Source organism: Oncorhynchus clarkii, chromosome 5 (genome assembly GCF_045791955.1).
Source record: "Oncorhynchus clarkii lewisi isolate Uvic-CL-2024 chromosome 5, UVic_Ocla_1.0, whole genome shotgun sequence".
NCBI lineage: Eukaryota > Metazoa > Chordata > Actinopteri > Salmoniformes > Salmonidae > Oncorhynchus > Oncorhynchus clarkii.
In genome coordinates this window covers 50,782,766-50,805,721 of record NC_092151.1, presented here as the reverse complement: position 1 = coordinate 50,805,721, position 22,956 = coordinate 50,782,766, and the positions used below count along the sequence as shown (strand labels likewise).

At 42.3% G+C, this 22,956-nt stretch overlaps 2 protein-coding genes across 3 annotated transcripts in view; both read left to right on the top strand.

Moving 5' to 3' along the window:
* LOC139408966 (E3 ubiquitin-protein ligase RNF13-like) overlaps nucleotides 1–22,956 on the top strand; it is an 88,937-nt gene that overhangs the window by 6,459 nt on the left and 59,522 nt on the right. For both annotated transcript variants that reach the window (XM_071153498.1, XM_071153499.1), the window contains exons 2-3: nucleotides 11,697–11,899; nucleotides 12,140–12,220. In XM_071153498.1, the coding sequence (XP_071009599.1) occupies nucleotides 11,786–11,899; nucleotides 12,140–12,220 (195 nt within the window). In that variant the 5' untranslated portion in view covers nucleotides 11,697–11,785. The remainder of the gene's footprint in view (nucleotides 1–11,696; nucleotides 11,900–12,139; nucleotides 12,221–22,956) is intronic.
* LOC139408967 (uncharacterized) lies at nucleotides 291–5,242 on the top strand. The gene is made up of 3 exons (XM_071153500.1): nucleotides 291–556; nucleotides 988–1,263; nucleotides 1,347–5,242. Exons 1-3 carry the CDS (start codon nucleotides 399–401, stop codon nucleotides 1,531–1,533), a joined length of 621 nt encoding a protein of 206 aa, XP_071009601.1. The 5' UTR covers nucleotides 291–398; the 3' UTR covers nucleotides 1,534–5,242.

Below are 22,956 nucleotides of genomic sequence, written 5' to 3'. Positions count from 1 at the left end.
TTTGTCTGCCATATAGCACGCTTCTGTCTATTTGAGCTGGTCAGTATGTGTAGGTAATCCTGTCTAATGCGACTTTAAAATGTTTTTTTATTTTTATTGTGTAGTAAAACGTAACAAAAGACTTCTATGTAAGTGTCCATTTCAATAGAATGTCACTGCAAAAACTGTTTCAGAGCACTCGTCTGAGTGGGACAGAGCGCAGAATACCTGATTAATTTGCCAATGCTCAACACCCGTTGAATACGGCTGGTGTCAGTAAACGTCGGCAAAAAAGCATAATTAAATTGTTGCGAGGAGCACAGTTAGTCACCAACACTCTGGATAACATAAAAACAGCCTAACTAGTTCTGCTAGAGTGAGTAAAATGGTCAGAGTTTGGGTGGGGGCTAAAGCTTAAGATGATTCTCATGGGATTGCACACGGTCAGTGTGAACCAGAGTGACTTGACACAACAACGGGCCAAGCAAGCTGTACCAACAAAACGGAAACAACACAGGACGTCTTATTTAACGAAAGGGGTTGCAGTCTGCAGTGAAGTGTTCATCCATGTATACAGGTAAGAGTCTAGCTACAGTTTCAGATATTATACGTTTCTAATTTTGTCAAAGTTGTTTTCATTGCAAGTTAAAGTTTACTGTTAGCTAGCTAGCTGACGTTAGATGGCTGGCTCGCAAGCTAACATTCCGTTTATGGTCTGTGTGTAGTAATGTTATCTCAGAATGCCATTTCGCATTACTAGTTATAGCCTAACTAGCTAACATTGAACCTGTTTGGTTAACCTTTTAGCTAGCTATGACAATCGGTTTGTATTGCTAGTACTCTATGGATTAGGATTATGGTTAATTGTTTAGCTTGCATGTCTAAACAAAAGACTCCACTTCGCCAGATGATTACATGACCCATCAAGTTAGCCAGGTGTGACTGACGGTGATTACGGCTATCTATTGTATAATGCCAAAATATTTGTATCTGGAATTTGTCTTTCAGCATCAGTAGAACACGCCTGACTCTCCTCCACCAGTCATACAAGGAGAATGGTCTAATGCCACCCATCAAAAAGAGATCTGGTCCAAGCAAGCACAGGTTACAGCTGAAGCATGAGGACTTGCAGCAAGTTGTGAACTTCATCAACAACTACGCAGAGGACAATGCAATAGTATTACCAGGATGCCACCCAGGACGCAAACGTTGGAAAGCTGCTGACATCCCATGTGACAAAAGCAGTGACGTGGCGTCTCTACACGGAATCGATGACAACACTTGGTATGTTGTATAATTTCTCTCCAACATGATTGGCACTACTTTTATTGATCTCACAATCTTTTTTGTTGTTTCCTGTTTTACAGCGTCGGTGCTCTGGAGCCTGGTGTTGTCACCAAGGAGCGTTCGTACTCCGTCGGGAACAGGTTTCAGCTGCTGAGCAACGCTGACATCCTTCCTCCCATAGATGGTCTCCCTGTACAAGCACCACCTGGACTGGACACAGCTAGACAAACTTATCTTTTTGAGAAGATCAGGAAGTTTTGTAACTAAGAGGCTATTGTCATCACACGCCCTGCACCAAAGTCAAGGGCAGGACAGAATCGGGCTCTCCGAATATAGATTCCCTTGTTCATGCGTGGTTCGGACGGATTCCCAGTCATCAGCACTATCTGCAGTGCCTCTATTCAAATGACTGTGATAAGAAGAATGGCGCCGGAGAGGATGGTTGATGTTTTACGTGCTCCTAACCAACTGTGTTATCTTGTTCGTCTTTTTGCATTGTTTGTAACTTATTTTGTACATAATGTTTCTGCTACCATTTCTTATGACCGAAAATAACTTCTGGACATCAAAACAGCGATTACTCACCACAAACTGGTAGAAGCTTTATCCTTTAACGAGTTCCAACGAGAATGAAATACTTCTTTCCCGGGAACGGGCCCAAATCCCCGTCATTTGCATGAAGAGAAGGGAAAAAGGGGGGCGGAGGCTGCCTCCTGAGAATTCGTAGGCGAGCGAGTAAAACCCCACTACCATCTGTTATATTGGCCAACGTGCAATCATTGGAGTAAACATTTTTATGACCTACGAGCAAGATTAAACTACCAACAGGACATTAAAAACTGTAATATCTTATGTTTCACCGAGTCGTGGCTGAACGACGGCATGAACAACATGCAGCTGGTGGGTTTTACACTGTTTCGGCAGGATAAAACAGCGGCCTCTGGTAAGACAAGGGGTGGGGTTCTATGTATATTTGTAAACAACAGCTGTTTCACAATATCTCATGAGAAGCTGTAGACCACACTATCTACCAGGAGAGTTTTCATCTGTATTTTTCGTAGCTGTCTACATACCACCACAGACCGATGCTGGCACTAAGACCACACTCAATGAGCTGTATACCGCCATAAGCAAACAGGAAAACGCTCATCCAGAGGCAGCGCTCCTAGTGGCCGGGGACTTTAATGCAGGGAAACTTAAACAGTTTCACCAAATTTCCACCAGCATGTTAAATGTGCAACCAGAGGAAAACAACTCTAGACCACCTATACTCCACATACAGAGACGAGTACAAAGCTCTCCCTCGCCCGACATTTGGCAAATCTGACCATAATTCTATCCTGATTCCTGGTTACAAGCAAAAATTAAAGCAGGAAGCAGCAGTGACTCAGTCAATAAGAAAGTGGTCAGATGAAGCAGATGCTAAGCTACAGGACTGGTTTGCTAACACAGACTGGAATATGTTCTGGGATTCTTCCAATGGCATTGAGGAGTACACCACATCAGTCACTGGCTTCATCAATAAGTGCATCGATGATGTCGTCCCCACAGTGACTATACGTACATATCCCACCCAAGAGTCATGGATTACAGGCAACATCCGCACTGAGCTAAAGGGTAGAGCTGCCCCTTTCAAGGAGTGGGACACGGAAGCTTATAAGAAATCCAGCTATGCCCTCCGACGAACCGTCAAACAGGCAAAGCGTCAATACAGGACTGAGATCGAATCCTACTACACCGGCTCCGACGCTCATCAGATGTGGCAGGGATTGCAAACTATTACAGACTACAAAGGGAAGCACAGCCGAGGGCTGCCCAGTGACACAAGCTTACCAGACGAGCTAAATTACTTCTATGCTCGCTTCAAGGCAAGTAACGCTGAAACATGCATGAGAGCATCAGCTGTTCCAGACGACTGTGTGATCACGCTCCTCGCAGCTGATGTGAGTAAGAACAGGTCAACATTCACAAGACGGATTACCAGGACGTGTACTCCGAGCATGCGCAGACCAACTGGCAAGTGTCTTCACTGACATTTTCAACCTCTCTCTGTCTAAGTCTGTAATACCTACATGTTTCAAGCAGACCACCATAGTCCCTGTGCCCATGAACACTAAGGTAACCTGCCTAAATGACTACCAACCCGTAGCACTCACGTCTGTAGCCATGAAGTGCACACTATTATCCCAGAAATCCTAGACCCACTCCAATTTGCATACCACCCTAACAGGTCCACAGATGATGCGATCTCTTGCACTCCACATTGCCCTTTCCCACCTGACAAAAGGAACACCTATGTGGGAATGCTATTCATTGACTACTACACCTGAGACTTAACACCTCCCTCTGCAACTGGACTTCCTGATGGGCCACCCCAGGTGGTAAGGGTTAGTAACAACACATCTGCCACGCTGATCCTCAACACGTGGGCCCCTCGTGTGTGTGCTTTGTCCCCTCTTTTACTCCCTGTTCACTCATGACTGCACGGCCAGGGACGACTCAAGCACCATCATTAAGTTTGCCAATGACACAACCGTGGTAGGCCTGATCAACGACGAGACGGCCTATAGGGGAGGAGGTCAGGGACCTGGCCGTGTGGTGCCAGACAACAACCTCTCCCTCAACGTGATGAAGAAAAAGGAGATGATTGTGGACTACAGGAGGAGGACCGAGCACGCCCCATTCGGCATCGATGGGGCTGTAGTGGAGCAGGTTGAGAGTTTCAAGTTCCTTGGTGTCCACATCACCAACAAACTAACATGGTCCAAGCACACCTAGACAGTCATGAAGAGGGCACGACAAAACCTATTCCCCCTCAGGATACTGAAAAGATTTGGCATGGTTCCTCAGATTCTCAAAAGGTTCTATAGCTGCACCATCAAGAGCATCCTGACTGGTTGCATCACTGGCTGGTTTGCCAACTGCTCGGCCTCCGACCGCAAGGCACTACAGAGAGTAGTGTGTACAGCCCAGTACATCACCGGGGCCAAGCTTCCTGTCATCCAGGACCTCTATACCAGGCAGTGTCAGAGGAAGGCCCTAAAAATTGTCAGACTCCAGCCACCCTAGTCATAGACTGTTCTCTCTGCTACCGGAGCGCCAAGTCGAGGTCCAAAAAGCTTCTTAACAGCTTCTACCCCCAAGCCATAAGACTCCTGAACAGCTAATCAAAGGGCTACCCAGACTCCTCTTTTACGCTGCTACTCTCTGCATAGTTACTTTAACTCTACCTACATGTACATATTACCTCAACTAACTGGTGCCCCCGCACATTGACCCCCTTAATATAGCCTCGTTATTTTACTGCTGCTCCTTTAGTTGTTACTTTTATTTCTTATTTTTATTTTTGTGTTTTTTTATTTATTTGTTTTTTTTTTAACTACATTGTTGGTTAGGCCTTTTAAGTAAGCTTTTCACTAAGTTCTATCTACCTACCTGTTGTATTCAGCGCATGTGACAAATAACATTAGATTTGTTTGATGTTAATAGTTACCAATTAATACTTAACAAATGGTAGGACATTTCTGTTCTGTTTAATTCTGCGTTTCTGTAAAGAGATGGTTTCCTGCAGTTAGTCTGGGCTTATGGTCAAGTAAATGCATTTTGCTAGAGATAGCTTGGGCTGACAATGACTTGGTGATAATTACCTAAAGTTGGCATTCTATAGACAAGATGTGGTATGTGTGTGACCCGAGATAGCCTGGAAGAGTTTAGAACAATGCCTCATTGTCTGACCATCCTGGCATCTGGGAAACTAAGCCGGGTTGGAAGAATAACAATATCCTCTGTAGATAACCAGGTGATGAACAAGGTGGCTTATGGGAGTTGGAACCAGCCTGACTAAGCATTTTTAGGTCCTATATAACATCCATTTTTTTCCCATTATCAGTTAAGCACTCGGCAACACGTGTGGGGTCGACGGTTTCATTATTGCAATAATGAATTGATTAAATAAAAATGATTGTTTTTCAAGAAATGACTGTCTCTCTCAATACTGAATACTGATGAATACTGATGATTCTCCTAACACACATTGCTGCTACTATTATATATATTTTTATCCTGCTGCTCAGGGACTTTACCCCTGATGGTATGCTTATAACTAACTACCTCATCTATCACTGATATTGTTCTTGTACATACTGTATATTATTTTCTTTATATTGACACTGTTTCTGATATTGCTACTATGCAAGTAAGCATTTGGCTGTACCATTTACACCTTCTGTAGAGACCCATCCACTTAGCAAGATGTGGCTGGGGGTTATAGCATTTATTTCACATTACCCATCAATTTAGACAAGTGTGTCTGGGTAAGCGTGATCTATACTTATAAAATATTTTATCTGGACACTTTGTTTACCTGGAATTTTTCCTTATTGTAGGCTACTACCTTCACCACTTTTAGTCTTAATCTTTACTACACTACTCTCTGTTTAGCACATGACCTCACATGTGAATCCTTAAAGAGATGGGTGTGAACAATGCTGAATGGATGTAGATAAAGGAGAGCTCTCCAGTAGGTACCAAAACTTTAAAATGCCATTTTCTCAAAAGTGAGGTTACAAGTTTATCAAACTTCAAAGCAGAATTACTTTCTCATTGTTTCTCAAATGCAGTGGATGAGATTCCAGTTTGTAGCTTTGTGTCTCAGCTTTTATCCAATGTAAAAAACACAATTTCAAATTTTCCTACATACCACCGAATCAAGGCGGTCGGTCACAATTTATTCGAAACACTGGAAGTAACCAGATAATCCAAAGAATTTAGGTAGTTAACAATGCCCCCCCCCTCAGGCAGAATATTTTCTCATGCGAACTGTCTGCGACACGTTTACCTGTTTGCTACTCTACAATATTTAACTTATCAAGTCGAAGACAAAATTAACTGCAATACACTTGTCTCAAATATATTAGCATAACTACACAGAGCCACCATAAAATGAGGCCTATCTCCGTATTAAAATGTGTCCCAGTGCAACATGCCTTGATCCGTCCCACTGGACGTGGTTTATGGAGCGCTCTTTGAAATAGATGGATTGGCTGACAACGTCTCAAAGGATGCACTCGCATCAATGTGACCGGAGTACACAAGGGGGCGCCAAAAAGGCAAAAACCCCATTGGGCATTTTTTACCAAAATGCTTACAAAATTAGCACATCTCAAGAGGCTGCTAGCTACATATGCTAATGAGATGAAAATAAACGAATTGCAAAGACAGGCAATACAGCTCATAAAGTTATACATATATAGAAGCTACTGAATGTCATGTCATTTTTGGTCATCAAATCAAATCAAATGTATTTATATAGCCCTTCGTACATCAGCTGATATCTCAAAGTGCTGTACAGAAACCCAGCCTAAGACCCCAAACAGCAAGCAATGCAGGTGTAGAAGCACGGTGGCTAGGAAAAACTCCCTAGAGTTTGGACATTTACAAGCGACTGTGAACGAGAGACATACAAATGAAAAAAGTTTTGACATGCTTGTCTGAAGGAAGAGCAGTACTGGCTCTGGAGCAGCATGTGTAGGATACAGTTGCTAGTGCAACGGACCTGCCTGCTCTGCTCAGAGAAGAGGGAAGAGGAGAAGGCTGTGGAGAATGGAGAGGAGAAAAAACGTAAGGAAATCAAGATCGTGGCAGCTGTACAAATATACCGCCAAAGACAAATTTTATGTCAATGCTAATATGCCAAAAAATGTGTACAGTTGAAGTCGGAAGTTTACATACACTTAGGTTGGAGTCATTAACTCGTTTTTCAACCACTCCCCAAATGTCTTGTTACAAACTATATTTTTGGCAAATCGGTTAGGACATCTACTTTGTGCATGACACAAGTCATTTTTCCAACAATTGTTTACAGACAGATTATTTCACTTATAATTCACTGTATCACAATTCCAGTGGGTCAGAAGTTCACATACACTAAGTTGACTGTGCCTTTAAACAGCTTGGGAAATTCCAGAAAATGATGTCATGGCTTTAGAAGCTTCTGATAGGCTAATTGACATCATTTGAGTCAATTTGAGATGTACCTGTGGGTGTATTTTAAGGCCTACCTTCAAACGCCTCTTTGCTTGACATCATGGGAAAATCCAAAGAAATCAGATAAGACCTCCACAAGTCTGGTTCATCCTTGGGAGCAATTTCCAAATGCCTGAAGGTACCATGTTCATCTGCACAAACAAAAGTACGCAAGTATAAACACCATGGGACCATGCAGCCGTCATACCGCTCAGGAAGAAGACACGTTCTGTCTCCTAGAGATGAACGTACTTTGGTGCGAAAAGCAAAGGACCTTTTGTACCTGTTTCCTCCAGCATCTTCACAAGTATCTACAGTGCTGTGAAAAAGTATTTGCCCCCTTCCTGATTTCTTATTTTTTTGCACATTTGTCATACTTAAATGTTTCAGATCAAACAAATTGTAATATTACACAAAGAAAACCCAAGTAAACACAAATGCAGTTAAGTGATTATTTGATTAAGGGAAAAAAGCTATCCGAACCTTCATGGCCCTATGTGAAAAAGTAATTGCCTCCTAGACCTAATAACCGGTTGTGCCACACTCAGCAGCAACAACTGCAATCAAGCGTTTGCGATAACTGGCAATGAGTCTTTCACATCGCTGTGGAGGAATTTTGGCCCACTCTTCTCTGCAGAATTGTTTTAATTCAGCCACATTGGAGGGTTTGAGCATGAACCGCCTTTTTAAGGTCACGCCACAGAATCTCAATAGGATTCAAGTCCGGACTTTGACTAGGCCACTCCAAAACCTTCATTTTGTTTTTTTAAGCCATTCAGAGGTGGACTTGCTGGTGTGTTTTGGATCATTGTCCTGCTGCAGAACCCAAGTGTGCTTCAGCTTGAGGTCACGAACTGATGGCCGGACATTCTCCTTCAGGATTTTTTGGTAGAGAGCAGAATTCATGGTTCCATCAATCACAGCAAGTCGTCCAGGTCCCGAAGCAGCAAAGCAGCCCCAGACCATCACACTACCACCACCATATTTGACTTTTGGTAGGATGTTCTTTTTCTGAAATGCTGTGTTACTTTTACGCCATATGTAATGGGATGCACACCTTCCAAAAAGTTAAACTTTTGTCTTGTCAGTCCACAGAATATGTTCCCAAAAGTCTTGGGGATCATCAAGATGTGTTTTTGCCAAAAGTGAGATGAGCCTTTGTTCTTTTTGGTCAGCAGTGGTTTTCGCCTTGGAACTCTGCCATGGATGCCATTTTTGCACAGTCTTTCTTATGGTTGACTCATGAACACTGACCTTACCTGAGGCAAGTGAGGCCTGCAGTTCTTTAGATGTTGTTGTGGGTTCTTTTGTGACCTCTTGGATGAGTCGTCGCTGCGCTCTTGGGGTAATTTTGGTAGGCCGGCCACTCCTGGGAAGGTTCACCACTGTTCCAAATTTTCTCCATTTGTGGATAATGGCTCTCACCGTGGTTCGCTGGAGTCCCAAAGCTTTAGAAATGGCTTTGTAACCCTTTCCAGACTGATAGATGTCAATTACTTTGTTTCTCATCTGTTCCTGAATTTCTTTGGATCACGGCATGATGTCTTGCTTTTTGAGATCTTTTGGCCTACTTCACTTTGTCAGACAGGTTCTATTTAAGTGATTTCTTGATTCAACAGGTCTGGCAGTAATCACGCCTGGGTGTGGCTAGTGAAATTGAACTCAGCTTTCCAAAAAATGTGATTAACCACATTAAATTCATGATTTAACAAGGGGAGGCAATTACTTTTTCACATAGGGCCATGAAGGTTCGGATAGCTTTTTTCCCTTAATAAATAAAATGATCACTTATCACTTTGCATTTTGTGTTTACTTGGGTTATCTTTGTGTAATATTTAAATGTGTTTGATGATCTGAAACATTTAAGTGTGACAAATGTGCAAAAAATATAAGAAATCAAGAAGAGGGCAAGTACTTTTTCACTGCACTGTATATCCACAGTAAAACGAGTCCTATATTGACATAACCTGAAAGGTCGCTCAGCAAGGAAGAAGCCACTGCTCCAAAACCGCCATAAAAAAGCTAGACTACGGTTTGCAACTGCACATGAGGACAAAGATTGTACTTTTTGGAGAAATGTCCTCTGGTCCGATGAAACAAAAATAGAACTGTTACACGCTACAAAAGTATTTCCTCCAACGTTATAATGAAAAGGCTCCCCCCTCTGTCCCAAAACATGTTTTCTGGAGACTTGTGAGTGGAGTGCTGATGACATCGCCCACTATGCGTTTTCGGTAACCTGATTGTGTCCAGACTGAGGAGAAATCCGCACACAATGCATCCCTGACCAACTTCTGAAGTGGTCAGCCAGATCGGAACACAATCAGACCACAAAGCGACTTTTGTGCATCTAGACCAGGCCTGGGAAATGGCCAGCCCAGGGGCCATATGCGGCCCACAGAATCATGCTCAGATCACATAAAGAATTTGCGATAGTAAAGTTTTGAAAAAGTATTTGTTAATCAAATTAAAAGCCCAATGAATACTCTCCTTTGTGTAATGATTTAACTCCCACCGCTTGTGGGACATTTATTTTGAAGGCACGTATAAATAACAACTGCACAAGGACAGACAGTGACTGACAGGCTGACACACACGTCACAGTTAGTAGCTAGCTAGAAATTGCGCAAAAGTGAGTTTTTCAAAAAAATTCAAAGGAAAGTAGACAATGAATATAGGATGTTCCAGTAAGAGTGGACATTTTATTATTGAAATATATTGAGGTATCAGAGAAAGTTGTGTGCTTAATGTGCAAAGAGAGCATCGCTGTCTTGAAAGAATACAACTTGTCCTGACACTTTCAGACGAAGCATGCAGAAAAATATAAGAATATGTCTTCTGAGCAGAGGGCAAGTGCATCCAAAGAGTTGCTTTCTCAGTTGCAAAAGAATAAATGACTTTTCACAAAACTGCATTCAGCAAACAACGGAATTGCAATAGCTAGCTACTAGCTATTGCAGTTTAACTTTTTGGAAGGTGTGCGTCCCGTTACATCTGGCGTAAAAGTAACACAGCATTTCAGAAAAAGAACATCCTACAAAATTGCTAAACATAGCAAGCCATTCGCTAAGGGCAAATTGATTAAATAATGTTTCATTGACTCTGCAGTAAGACTTTGCTCCGACAAGAAAGAGCTGTTTGAAAATGTTTCCCTGTCAAGACGAACAGTGACACGGTTTGTTGAGGACATCTTAGAGAATATGGAACAACAGTTGAAAGACAGGGTAAAGGATTTCACATATTTCTCCTTGGCCCTGCATGAGAGAAGTGATGCACGTGACAAGACGCAGTTGTTGATATTCTTACGAGGCATAACCCCAGACTTTGAAATTACAGAGGAGCTTGCTTCAATGCAGTCCATGAAGAGCACAACCGCAGGGAAACATTTATTGGAGGAGGTGTGGCAAAGCTGGGACTGAGTTTTGAAAACGTATCCAGTGTGACCACTGATGGGTGCCCAAACTTGACAGCAAGAGTGATGAGAGAGCGGATACTTGCACTTTCTCTTCAGTCAGGAGTGGGACGATTTGCAGGCAGAGACAATAAATGGGTTATCAATATTTATTTCCAGAAAATGTAGTAGGCCTAAAGTATAGCCTGATCATATTAAGTTAAATTATTTGGAAAGATTACTGCACTGTGCTTCTCCACCCATGCGGAGGGTTGTTAAGGGAAGGTATATTACTGAAAACATTCAAAGTTTGCCAGTAAACTACCAGATTTTTGGTTTCTTTCAAGTTATGGGTGGAATTTATATATCTATTGGCCTTTTGATTTAAGATTATCACAGGTGTCTAATTATCCCTGGCCCTTAGTGTGTAAAATATTCAAATAAGATTGTTTTTAAAATAATAATATATATAAAAATATATATGGCATTCCAGATTTTTAAAACATCCTAAATATAAACTATCAACTAGGTGAATACCATTGGTGTTTCATATGAGGGTTTCAACATGAGATATCCTTTTTTTTTTTTTTTTACACACTTATTTATGTAAATTTCTCTTTTTTGTAAATGTTTTGGCGCCAAACTGGTGGTAGTTGTGAAAAAAAGTAAATAGTATGAAAGTTGAAAGTAAATAGTTGGAGTTCATGGAAAATTATTCCATTGTTTATTAGAAAAAAAAAATCATTAATTAGGCATTTTTTTTCTTAAATCACATGGTCTATCCACTAGAAACTAATAGACGATATGGACACAGATATAAAAATGAATACTATATATCTGAAAAAAAAGTTATTAAAGTATAAATTACCAAAGTTAACATAGATTGCCAGAAATGAGGTATTTGAACCCAGGTGGGGTGTGTTTATGTTTTCTGTTCTGTGGGAGGCTGGGAGAGCAGATGTAGGCCTACAGACAGTGACAAACCTGTGTTTCTGCGTGTGTGTACACTCTGCAGGTGTGAGAGCCGCCAGCACTGGGACAGTCCATCCGTGTGTCAGTCTGTGCAGGTGTGTGTCAGTCGACTGGCACAGCTCGGAATGCAAGATGCTGTTCTCCCTGGGGATGCTGATGCTGTCCGCCACACAGATCTACACCATCTTTACCGTGCAGCTCTTTGCCTTCCTCAACCTGCTGCCCGTCGAGGCCGACATCTCTGCCGTGAGTCCCGCAGACTGAGAGACGGACGGGCGCGTGGGTGGGCGGGCAGGCATGCATGCAGGAAGGCAGATAGACGACAGATACACAAACAGACAGACGTTGTCTACAGACATTCAGACAGACTGACTGACTGACTCACTGGTTTACAGAAAACATATTTTGTCTCTGTGCTTGGAGCTTCTAGTTATTAACACCACCAAGTAGTTCATGATACGATTTGTATTCTTATTTCTCTTTCAGTACACATTTGACAACAAAACGGGAAACTTTGATGACCTGCCTGCACGGTTTGGGTACCGGTTGCCCAGCGATGGACTCAAGGTGGGTACAACAATGGTCCATATGTTGACTGTTTACATACCCAGTCATTTCACTGCCATTGACACAAGTTAAAGTATAACCATCATCAGAATATGAACGATAAGCATGGAATCCAATTTTCGTTGCCATTTTTTCTTGAGATAGTTTTTCTGAGATGGGCATTCTAATGTAAAACTAAAAATGTGTAACAGAGTGAATTGATTATCAAAAATGATTACTAATGCATATACACTGAGTGTACAAAACATTAGGAACTCCTTCCTAATATTGACTTTAGGGCTGACCTCAATTAGTCGACTGGTCGATTGTTTGGTCATTAGGCTGTTGGTCGACTGAGATTGTTTTAGTCGAACAATAACAAATATAAATGTTTTAGTAGAGCAATAACAAATAAATATATATATAAAACAATCTCGGTCGACCAACTGCTTAACGACCAAACAATCGACCAGTCAACTAATATACAGTACCAGTCAAAAGTTTGGACACACCTATTCATTCAAGGGTTTTTCTTTATTTTACTATTTTCTACATTGTAGAATAATAGTGAAAACATCAAACTATGAAATAACACACATGGAATCATGTAGTAACCAAAAAAGTGTTAAACACCCCTTTTATATTTTTTTGGTAAACAGAATGGCAACCGTATGTTTTTCATGTTATGTTCCTCATTCTAATCGAGTGGCGTCCTCTGACTTCCACTCTTCTTAAATATAGACTGAACATCGAAACCAGCGTTTCCTGTGGAAAGTTTATGATGCGACACATGCCCATACAAACCAAGCAAAACTGGTCAAGCCAACCAAAACCAAGCCAAATTGAAGAAGCAAAACTGGTATTAGACTAGGCCCAGTTTACTTTGGGGTAGCCTAATCACTGATCTAAAAGAATAGATTGCTGTAGGTTATGCGTTGGAACCCCTGATTTCTCCTATCCAGTCATGTCAGATCTGTGACTAGTCCATGCTTTGGATGCAGGAAGGGGAGTGGCCTGGGAAAGCTGAGGGTGGTAGCTGAATTCGGCCTGCGTCTTTGGAGTGGGGCTGTGGCTATGTACACGTCTTTCCCGTGCGAAACATGGAGGGAGCTGAGGGTGAGGTTTTGACAAAGACTGGGAGCTAAGCTGGACCTAAACGGACTGACTGACTATCTCTGTGTTCTTATAGTCATCCAGTACATAATGACAGATCTCTTTAATGGTGAACTAATGCCCATTGCTCCTGACTATTTTAGGTGGTCTCTGCTTTTCTGAAAACTCGTCAAATAACTTATAAACAAAGTCGTTTTGAATAATTCTGTGCTGGTTTAAGCAAAATCATGCTGACCGATTTCCTGTCCACAGATCTACTGCCAAAATCTATACAACCAATCCATGGTGACAAGTTACACATTCCTGTAACATTACCTGTGCTTTAGTCAGTGTGTGGGTATTTTCATCCCTTGTTGTTTTTGTCCGAGCCAGTGCTTGCATTTACAAAAGGACATTTTTTGGTAGCCTACTTAGAGACTGAACCCCATGCACTCAGATTCTGGTCTGGAGCATGACTTACATTTCAGCACAGCCCAGTAGCTGCTATCTATGCCACTGTGTTAGAGCATTGGTGCTGGCACTCCCAGGATACGTCCCAAATGACACCCTATTCCCTATATAGTGCACGCTTTTGACCAGTGCCCATAAGGCTCTGGTCTAAAGTAGTGCACTACATAGGAGAAACAGCCATTTCCTCACAGCAGAGCAGAGAGAGGCCTGAATCCAGATACACTATATATCCAGAAGTATTAGAGGATTTGGCCATTTTTGCCACACCCGTTGCTGACAGTTGTCTAAAATCGAGCACACAGCTATGCAATTTCATGGACAAAGATTGGCAGTAGAATGGCCTTACTGAAGAGCTCAGTGACTTTCAACATTGCACCATAATAGGATGCCACCTTTCCATCAAATCAAATTGTATTTGTCACATGCGCCAAATACAGCAGGTGTAGTAGACCTTACCGTGAAATGCTTACTTACAAGCCCCTAAGCAACAATGCAGTTCAAGAAATAGAGTTTAGTTTATTTAGTAAATATTTTCTTAAGTAAAAAATTAAATAAAAAATTACAATAAAATTACATAACAATAATGAGGCTATATGTCACGTTCGTTGTATGGATGAGACCAAGGCGCAGCGTGATGTGAATACATCTTCTATTTTAATGAAACAAAGAACACTTCAACAAATTTACAAAACAACAAAACGAACGTGACAGCTATATAGAATAAGTGCAGACACAGGCAACTAATACATAGACAATCACCCACGAATTACCCAAGGAATATGGCTGCCTAAATATGGTTCCCAATCAGAGACAACGATAAACAGCTGCCTCTAATTGAGAACCAATCCAGGCAACCATAGACATACAAAACACCTAGACTAGTGAACAACCCCATAAACATACAAAAACCCTAGACAGGCCAAAAACACAACAAACCACCCCATGTCACACCCTGACCTAACCAAAATAATAAAGAAAACAAAGATAACTAAGGTCAGGGCGTGACACTATATTCACGTGGGGTGCCGGTACCGAGTCAATGTGCAGGCGTACAGGTTAGTCGAGGTAATTTGTAGATGTAGGGAGGGGTAAAGTGACTATGCATAGATAATAAACAGCGAGTGGCAGCAGTGTAAAAACAAAGGTGGGGGGTGTTCACTGTTAACAGTCCGGGTGGCCATTTGATTAATTGTTCAGCAGTCATATAGTTTGGGGGTAGAAGCTGTTAAGGAGCCTTTTGGACCTAGACTTGGCGCTCCAGTACCGCTTGCCGTGGGGAAGCAGACTGTTCTCTCTATGACTTGTGTGACTGGAGTCTTTTACAATTTTTTTGGGCCTTCCTCTGACACCGCCTAGTATATAGGTCCTGGCTGGCAGGAACCTTGGCCCCAGTGATGTATTACTGTACACACACATACCGTACACACTACCCTCTGCAGCACATTACGGTCGGATGCCGAGCAGTTGCCATACCAGGCGGTGATGCTCTCAATGGTGCAGGATCTGGGGATCCATGCCAAATCTTTTCAGTCTCCTTGGGGGACAAAGGTGTTATTGTGCCCCTTCACAACTGTCTTGGTGTGTTTGGACTAGAGGTCGACCGATTATGATTTTTCAACGGCAATACCGATACCGATTATTGGAGGCCCAAAAAAAGCCGATACCGATTAATCGGACAATTTCCTATATGTTTTATTTATTTGTAATAATGACAATTACAACAACATTGAATGAACACTTATTTTAACTTAATATAATACATCAATAAAATCAATTTAGCCTCAAATAAATAATGCAAAAACAAAGTGTTGGAGAAGAAAGTAAAAGTGCAATATGTGCCATGTAAGAAAGCTAACGTTTAAGTTCCTTGCTCAGAACATGGTTCCTTTTAAAATGAGTCTTCAATATTCCCAGGTAAGAAGTTTTAGGTTGTAGTTATTATAGGAATTATAGGACTATTTCTCTCTATACCATTTGTATTTCATATACCTTTGACTATTGGATGTTCTTATAGGCACTTTGGTATTGCCAGTGTAACAGTATAGCTTCCATCCCTCTCCTCGCCCCTACCTGGGCTTGAACCAGGAACACATCGACAACAGCCATCCTCGAAGCATCGTTACCCATGCAGAGCAAAGGGAATAACTACTCCAAGTCTCAGAGCGAGTGACGTTTGAAACGCTATTAGCGCGCACCCCGCTAACTAGCTAGCCATTTCACATCGGTTACACCAGCCTAATCTCGGGAGTTGATAGGCTTGAAGTCATAACCAGCGCAATGCTTGAAGCACAACGAGCACAGCTGCTGGCAAAACGCACGAAAGTGCTGTTTGAATGAATGCTTACGAGCCTGCTGGTGCCTACCATCGCTCAGTCAGACTGCTCAATCAAATCATAGACTTAATTATAACATAGTAACACACAAAAATACGAGCCTTAGGTCATTAATATGGTCAAATCCGGAAACTATCATCTCGTTTATTCTTTCAGTGAAATACGGAACCGTTCCGTGGCATCCATAAGTCTAAATATTCCTGTTACATTGCACAACCTTCAATGTTATGTCATAACTACGTAAAATAGGCGGCCCAAACTGTTGCATATACCCTGACTCTGCGTGCAATGAACGCAAGAGAAGTGACACAATTTCACCTGGTTAAAATTGCCTGCTAACCTGGATTTCTTTTAGCTAAATATGCAGGTTTAAAAATATATACTTCTGTCTATTGATTTCAAGAAAGGCATTGATGTTTATGGTTAGATACACATTGGAGCAAGGACAGTCCTTTTTCGCGAATACGCACCGCATCGATTAATGCAACGCAGGACACGCTAGATAAACTAGTAATATCATCAACCATGTGTAGTTAACTAGTGATTATGATTGATTGATTGATTGTTTTTTATAAGATAAGTTTAATGCTAGCTAGCAACTTACCTTGGCTTACTGTATTCGCGGCAGGCTCCTCGTGGAGTGCAATGAGAGGCAGGTGGTTAGAGCGTTGGACTAGTTAACTGTAAGGTTGCAAGATTGAATCCCCGAGCTGACAATGTAAAAATCTGTCATTCTGCCCCTGAACAAGGCAGTTAACCCAAGTTAGCTGACTTGCCTAGTTAAATAAAGATTAAATAAAAACTAAAAAAATTGCCAAATCGGTGTCCAAAAATACAGATTTCTGATTGTTATGAAAACTTGAAATCAGCCCCAAATAATCGGCCATCCCGATTAATCGGTCGACCTCTAGTTTGGACCATGATAGTTTGTTGGTGATGTGGACACCAAGGAATATGAAACTCTCGACCCATTCCACTACAGCTTCGTCAATGTTAATGGGGGCCTTTACGGCCATCCTTTTCCTGTAGTCCACTATCAACTCCTTTGTCTTGCTCACATTGAGGGAGAGGTTGTTTACCTGGCACCACACTGCCAGGTCTCTGACCTCCTCCCTATAGGCTGTCTCGTCGTTGTCGGTGATCAGACCTACCACTGTTGTATCGTCAACAAACCTAATGATGGTGTTGGAGTCGTGCTTGGCCACGCAGTTGTGGGTGAACCGGGAGTACAGGAGGGGATTAAGCACGCACTCCAGAGGGGCCCCATTGTTGAGGATCAGCGTGGCAGATGTGTTGTTGCCAAACCTTACCACTTGGGGGTGGCCCGTAAGGAAGTCCAAGATCCAGCTGCAGAGGGAGGTGTTTAGTCCCAGGGTCCTTAGCTTAGTGATGAGCTTTGTGGGCACTATGGTGTTGAATGCTGAGCTGTAGTCAGTGAACAGCATTCTCACATAGGTGTTCCTTTTATCCAGGTGGGAAAGGGCAGTGTGGAGTGCAATTGAGATTGCATCATCTGTGGATCTGTTGGGGTATGCGAATTGGAGTGGGTCTAGAGTTTCTGGCATGATGGTGTTGATGTAAACATTGCCAGCCTGTCAAAGCACTTAATTGTTACCAACGTGAGTGCTACTGGGCGGTAGTCATTTAGGCAGATTACCTTCACATTCTTGGACACAGGGACTATGGTGGTCTGCTTGAAACGTGGGTATTACAGACTCTGTCAGGGAGAGGTTGAAAATGTCAGGGAAGACAGTTGCCAGTTGGTCCGCACATGCTCTGAGTACACGCCCTGGTAATCCGGCTGGCCCCGCGGCCTTGTGAATGTTGGCCTCTTTAAAGGTCTTGCTCACATCGGCTACAGAGAGAGTGATCACACAGTCGTCCGGAACAGCTGGTGCTCTCATCCATACTTCAATGTTGCTTGCTTGCCGAAACAGGCATAGAATGAATTTAGCTCGTCTTGTGGCTCGTGTCACTGGGAAGCTTGCGGCTGGGTTTCCCTTTGTAGTCTGTAATACTTTTCAAGCCCTGCTGCATCCAAAGAGCATCAGAGCCGGTGTAGTAGGATTCAATCTTAGTCCTGTATTGACGCTTTGCCTGTTTTTATGGTTTGTTTGAGGGCATAGCAGGATTTCTTATAAGCGTCCAGATTAGTGTCCCGCTCCTTGAAAACGGAAGCTCTAGCCTTTAGCGCGGTGCGGATGTTGCTTGTAATCCATGGCTTCTGGTTGGGATATGTCACTGTGGGGACGACATCGTCAATGCACGTGTTGATGAAGCCGGTGACTGAGGTGTTATACTCCTCAATGCCATTGGATGAATCACGGAACATATTCCAGTAGGTGTTAGCAAATCAGTCCTGTAGTGTAGCATCCGCATCAACTGACCACTTCCGTATTGAGCGAGTCACTGGTGCTTGCTGCTTTAGTTTTTGCTTGTAAGCAGGAATCAAGAGGATAGAATTATAGTCAGATTTGCCAAATGGAGGGCGAGGGAGAGCTTTGTATGCGTCTCTGTGGATTAAAGGTGGTCTAGATTTTATTTCTCCTCTGGTTGCACATGTGACATGCTGATGGAAATTAGGTAAAACTGATTTAAGTTTACCTGCATTAAAGTCTCTGGCCACTAGGAGCGCCACTTCTGGATGAGCATTTTCTTGATTGCTAATGACTTTATAGCTTGTTGTATGCGGTCTTAGTGCCAGCATCGGTTTGTGGTGGTAAATAGACAGCAACGAATAATATAGTTTAGAACTCTCTTGGTAAATAGTGTGGTATACAGCTTATCATGACGTACACTACCTCAGGCGAGCAATACCTCGAGACCTCCTTAATATTAGGCATCGCACACCAGCTGTTATTGACAAATAGACAAGACAGCAGCTCCCCTCATCTTACCAGACATAGCTGTTCTGTCCTGCCGATTCACAGAAAACCCAGCCAACTGTATATTATCCGTGTCGTCGTTCAGCCACGACTTAGGATAGTCTCGACCATAGATCATCGAGTTTGTTTTCCAGTGATTGCACTTTGACCAATAGAACCCATAGTAAAGGCGATTTACTTACTCGCTTACGAATCCTAACAAGGAACCCCGACCTATTCCTTTGGTATCTCTACCTTTTCTTCACGGTAATGACAGGGAGTGGGCCTGTTCTCCGGAAGCAGTACATCTTTTGTGTCGGACTCGTTAAAGTAAAAATTTAGTTAAGTTCAAGGTGAGTAATCGCTGTTATGATGTCCAGAAGCTCTTTTTGGTCATAAGAGCCATTTTATGTATAAAATAAAAAGTTACAAAAATGTGAAAAAACGAAGAAAATAGCACAGTAGGCATCCCCTCCTGCCCCATTATTATTAACAAGTCACTTCATCAAATTTCTGCCCTGCTAGAGCTGCACGGGTCAACTGTAAGTGCTGTTATTGTGAAGTGGAAACGTCTAGGAGCAACAACGGCTCAGCCGCAAAGTGGAATGCCACACAAGCTCACAGAACGGGACCGCCGAGTGCTGAAGCGCGTAGTGCGTACAAATTATCTGTCCCCGGTTGCAACACTTACTTCCGTGTTCCAAACTACCTCTGGAAGCAATGTCAGCACAAGAACTGTTCGTCGGGAGCTTCATGGCCCGAGCAAGCCAAAGATCACCATGCTCAATGCCAAGCGTCGGCTGGAGTGGTGTAAAGCTCACCGCCATTTGACTCTGGAGTAGAGGTCGACCGATTAATCGTAATGGCCGATTAACAAGTTTTCATAACAATCGGAAATCGGTATTTTTGGGCACCGATTTTGCCGATTTTTATTTTTTTAAATTCTTCTTCTTCTTTTTTTTTCCTTTTATTTAACTAGGCAAGTCAGTTAAGAACACATTCTTATTTTCAATGTCCTAGGAACGGTGGGTTAACTGCCTTGTTCAGGGGCAGAATGACAGATTTTTACATTGTCAGCTCAGGGATTCAATCTTGCAACCTTACAGTTAACTAGTCCAACGCTCTAACCACCTGCCTCTCATTGCACGCCACAAGGAGCCTGCCTGTTACGCGAATGCAGTAGAAGCCAAGGTAAGTTGCTAGCTAGCAGTAAACTTATCTTATAAAAAAACAATCAGTCAATCATAATCACTAGTTATAACTACACATGGTTGAGGATATTACTAGTTTATCTAGCGTGTCCTGCGTTGCATATAATCAATGCAATGCTGGGGGATGATTTAACAAAAGCGCATTTGCGAAAAAAGCACAATCGTTTGACGACTGTACCTAACCATAAACACCAATGCCTTTCTTAAAATCAATAGACAGAAGTATATATTTTTAAACCTGCATATTTAGCTAAAAGAAATTCAGGTTAGCAGGCAATATTAACCAGGTGAAATTGTGTCACTTCTCTCGCGTCAGGGTATATGCAACAGTTTGGACAGCCTGGCTCATTGCGAACTAATTTGCCAGAATTTTACGTAATTATGACATAACATAGAAGGTTGTGCAATGTAACAAGAATATTTAGACTTAGGGATGCCACCCCTTAGATAAAATACCGAACGGTTCCGTATTTCACTGAAATAATAAACGTTTTGTTTTCGAAATTATAGTTTCCGGATTCGACCATACTAATGACCAAAGGCGCGTATTTCTGTGTGTTATGTTATAATTAAGTCTATGATTTGATAGAGCAGTCTGACTGAGCGATGGTAGGCAGCAGCAGGCTTGTAAGCATTCATTCAAACAGCACTTTAGTGCGTTTTGCCAGCAGCTCTTCGCAAGCACAGCGCTGTTTATGACTTCAAGCCTATCAACTCCCGAGATTAGGCTGGTGTAACCGATGTGAAATGGCTAGCTAGTTAGCGGGGTGCGCGCTAATAGCGTTTCAAACGTTACTCGCTCTGAGACTTGAAGTAGTTATTCCCCTTGCTCTGCAAGGGCTGCGGCTTTTGTGGAGCGATGGGTAACGCTGTTTCGAGTGTGGCTGTTTTTGCATTATTTAAACCAAATTGAACATGTTTCATTATTTATTTGAGGCTAAATAGATTTTTATTGATGTATTATATTAAGTTAAAATAAGTGTTCATTCAGTATTGTTGTAATTGTCATTATTACAAAGAAATAAATAAAAATTGGCATCTGCTTTTTTTGGTCCTCCAATAATCGATTTCGGCGTTGAAAAATCATAATCGGTCGACCTCTACTCTGGAGCAGTGGAATCTGGGTTTGGTGGATAACAGGAGAACTATACCCCAATGCATAGTGCCAACTGTAAAGTTTGGTGGAGGAGGAATAATGGTCTGGGGCTGTTTTTCACATTTTGGGCTAGGCCCCTTAGTTCCGTTGAAGGGATATATTAATGGTACAACACAAGGTGAGGTCCATACAGAAATGGTTTGTCGAGATCGGTGTGGAAGAACTTGACTGGCCTACACAGAGCCCTGCCCTCAACCCCATCGAACACCTTTGGGAAGAATTGGAACGCCGACTGCGAGCCAGACCTAATCTCCCAACACCAGTGTCTGACCTCACTAATGCTCTTGTGGCTGAAAGGAAGCAATGTTTAAACATTTAGTGGAAAGCCTACACAGAAGAGAAGAGGCTGTTATAGCAGCAAAGGGAGCACAAACTCCAAATGAATGCCTATGATTTTGGAATGAGATGTTCAACGAGCCGGTGTCCACATACTTTTGGTCATGTAGTGTACATCAGAAGTCACATGAGCTGTTTTTTGGGGGATTGAAGAGGCCTAGACATTGTCCAGTACAGTTGAAACAGTGTAGCTGCTACACCTTTGAGTGCAGTGTGTCTATGAAACCTACTCTATTACTCTGACTCTCGATTCATTTGTTTTAATCTTAACGCAGCACATGCTGGAGGCAAATTAATTATTCCTGTGTTTTCTTCTGTCGATACCAGGGAAAATCTGTGTTATGCTCTGCATTTGTGACATTTCCCACTTGGATTAGGTAGAGATATGTGAAGAAAGAAGGATATTTGAAATAATTTGAAATCTTAATCTGTGCTCGATTAAACTTTTAATCTTTTTAATCTTTTAACTTTTAATAGAACAATAGAATAGTCCCAATCTTGCATTCCAGGTAGGCTAGAGCAAACACTCAAAGTATTTGAAAGATTTCAAATAGTATTTGAACCGAAGTCTGATTAGGTATCACGACCACCGTGCAATGCCGCAGTGCAGGAGGAAGATGACTTTATTGTCCAATGTTCATGAATGGCCAAGAGATATTAGTATTTTGCTGTATCCCAAACCCTTCGAAAGACACACAGTTTGGTGAGGGTGTACAGTAGCAGAGGGCAGCCATACTACAGCACCCCTGGAGGAGGAGCAGGAGGAGGTGTTGGTGGTGGTTTAGGAGAGGGGTAAAGGCTTAATCGGTGGCATGATCTAGTCATGCTCTCCTCTAGAGTGGAAAGTCACTGAACACTGAATCACTATGCTAAAGCGAAAACCCTCCTCCGGAATTGAAATGGTTCCTCTTCTAGGTCTATATGTTTAGGGAATGATTCACCAACATTGGCCCCGGATTCAAAATCTGGAACTAACAGTTGGTTGTTGAACTTGAAGGTGTTTTATTGAATTCCTCCTCAATTATACAATGCTCTGTACGGTTGTGGTTAGGGATTTCCCTCTGGGTTTCTTTGTGGGTCCATTGCCAACAGGGGGAGCTATTGTAGCTTGTTTTGAACCATGTGAAAATGTGAGACAGTGGCATTGTCTTTGTGGAAGGTATCCAGGAATTCCTTTTGAAAACAGGAGTCCAGATAAAGTAGATAACAGCTTCCAGTGCCAGTTCTTCACCATCTCTTTGTATGAAATCAAGAATGTAACAACAAAAGCTTTTGGAGTTTCTATCCATCCTAT

Excerpts from the sequence above, each read along its gene's own strand:
- LOC139408967 (XM_071153500.1), top strand. The coding sequence starts at position 399 with ATGATTCTCATGGGATTGCACACGGTCAGTGTGAACCAGAGTGACTTG. Across the intron at positions 557-987 it reads GTGTTCATCCATGTATACAG|CATCAGTAGAACACGCCTGA; the intron begins GTAAGAGTCTAG and ends TTTGTCTTTCAG. Across the intron at positions 1,264-1,346 it reads GGAATCGATGACAACACTTG|CGTCGGTGCTCTGGAGCCTG; the intron begins GTATGTTGTATA and ends CCTGTTTTACAG.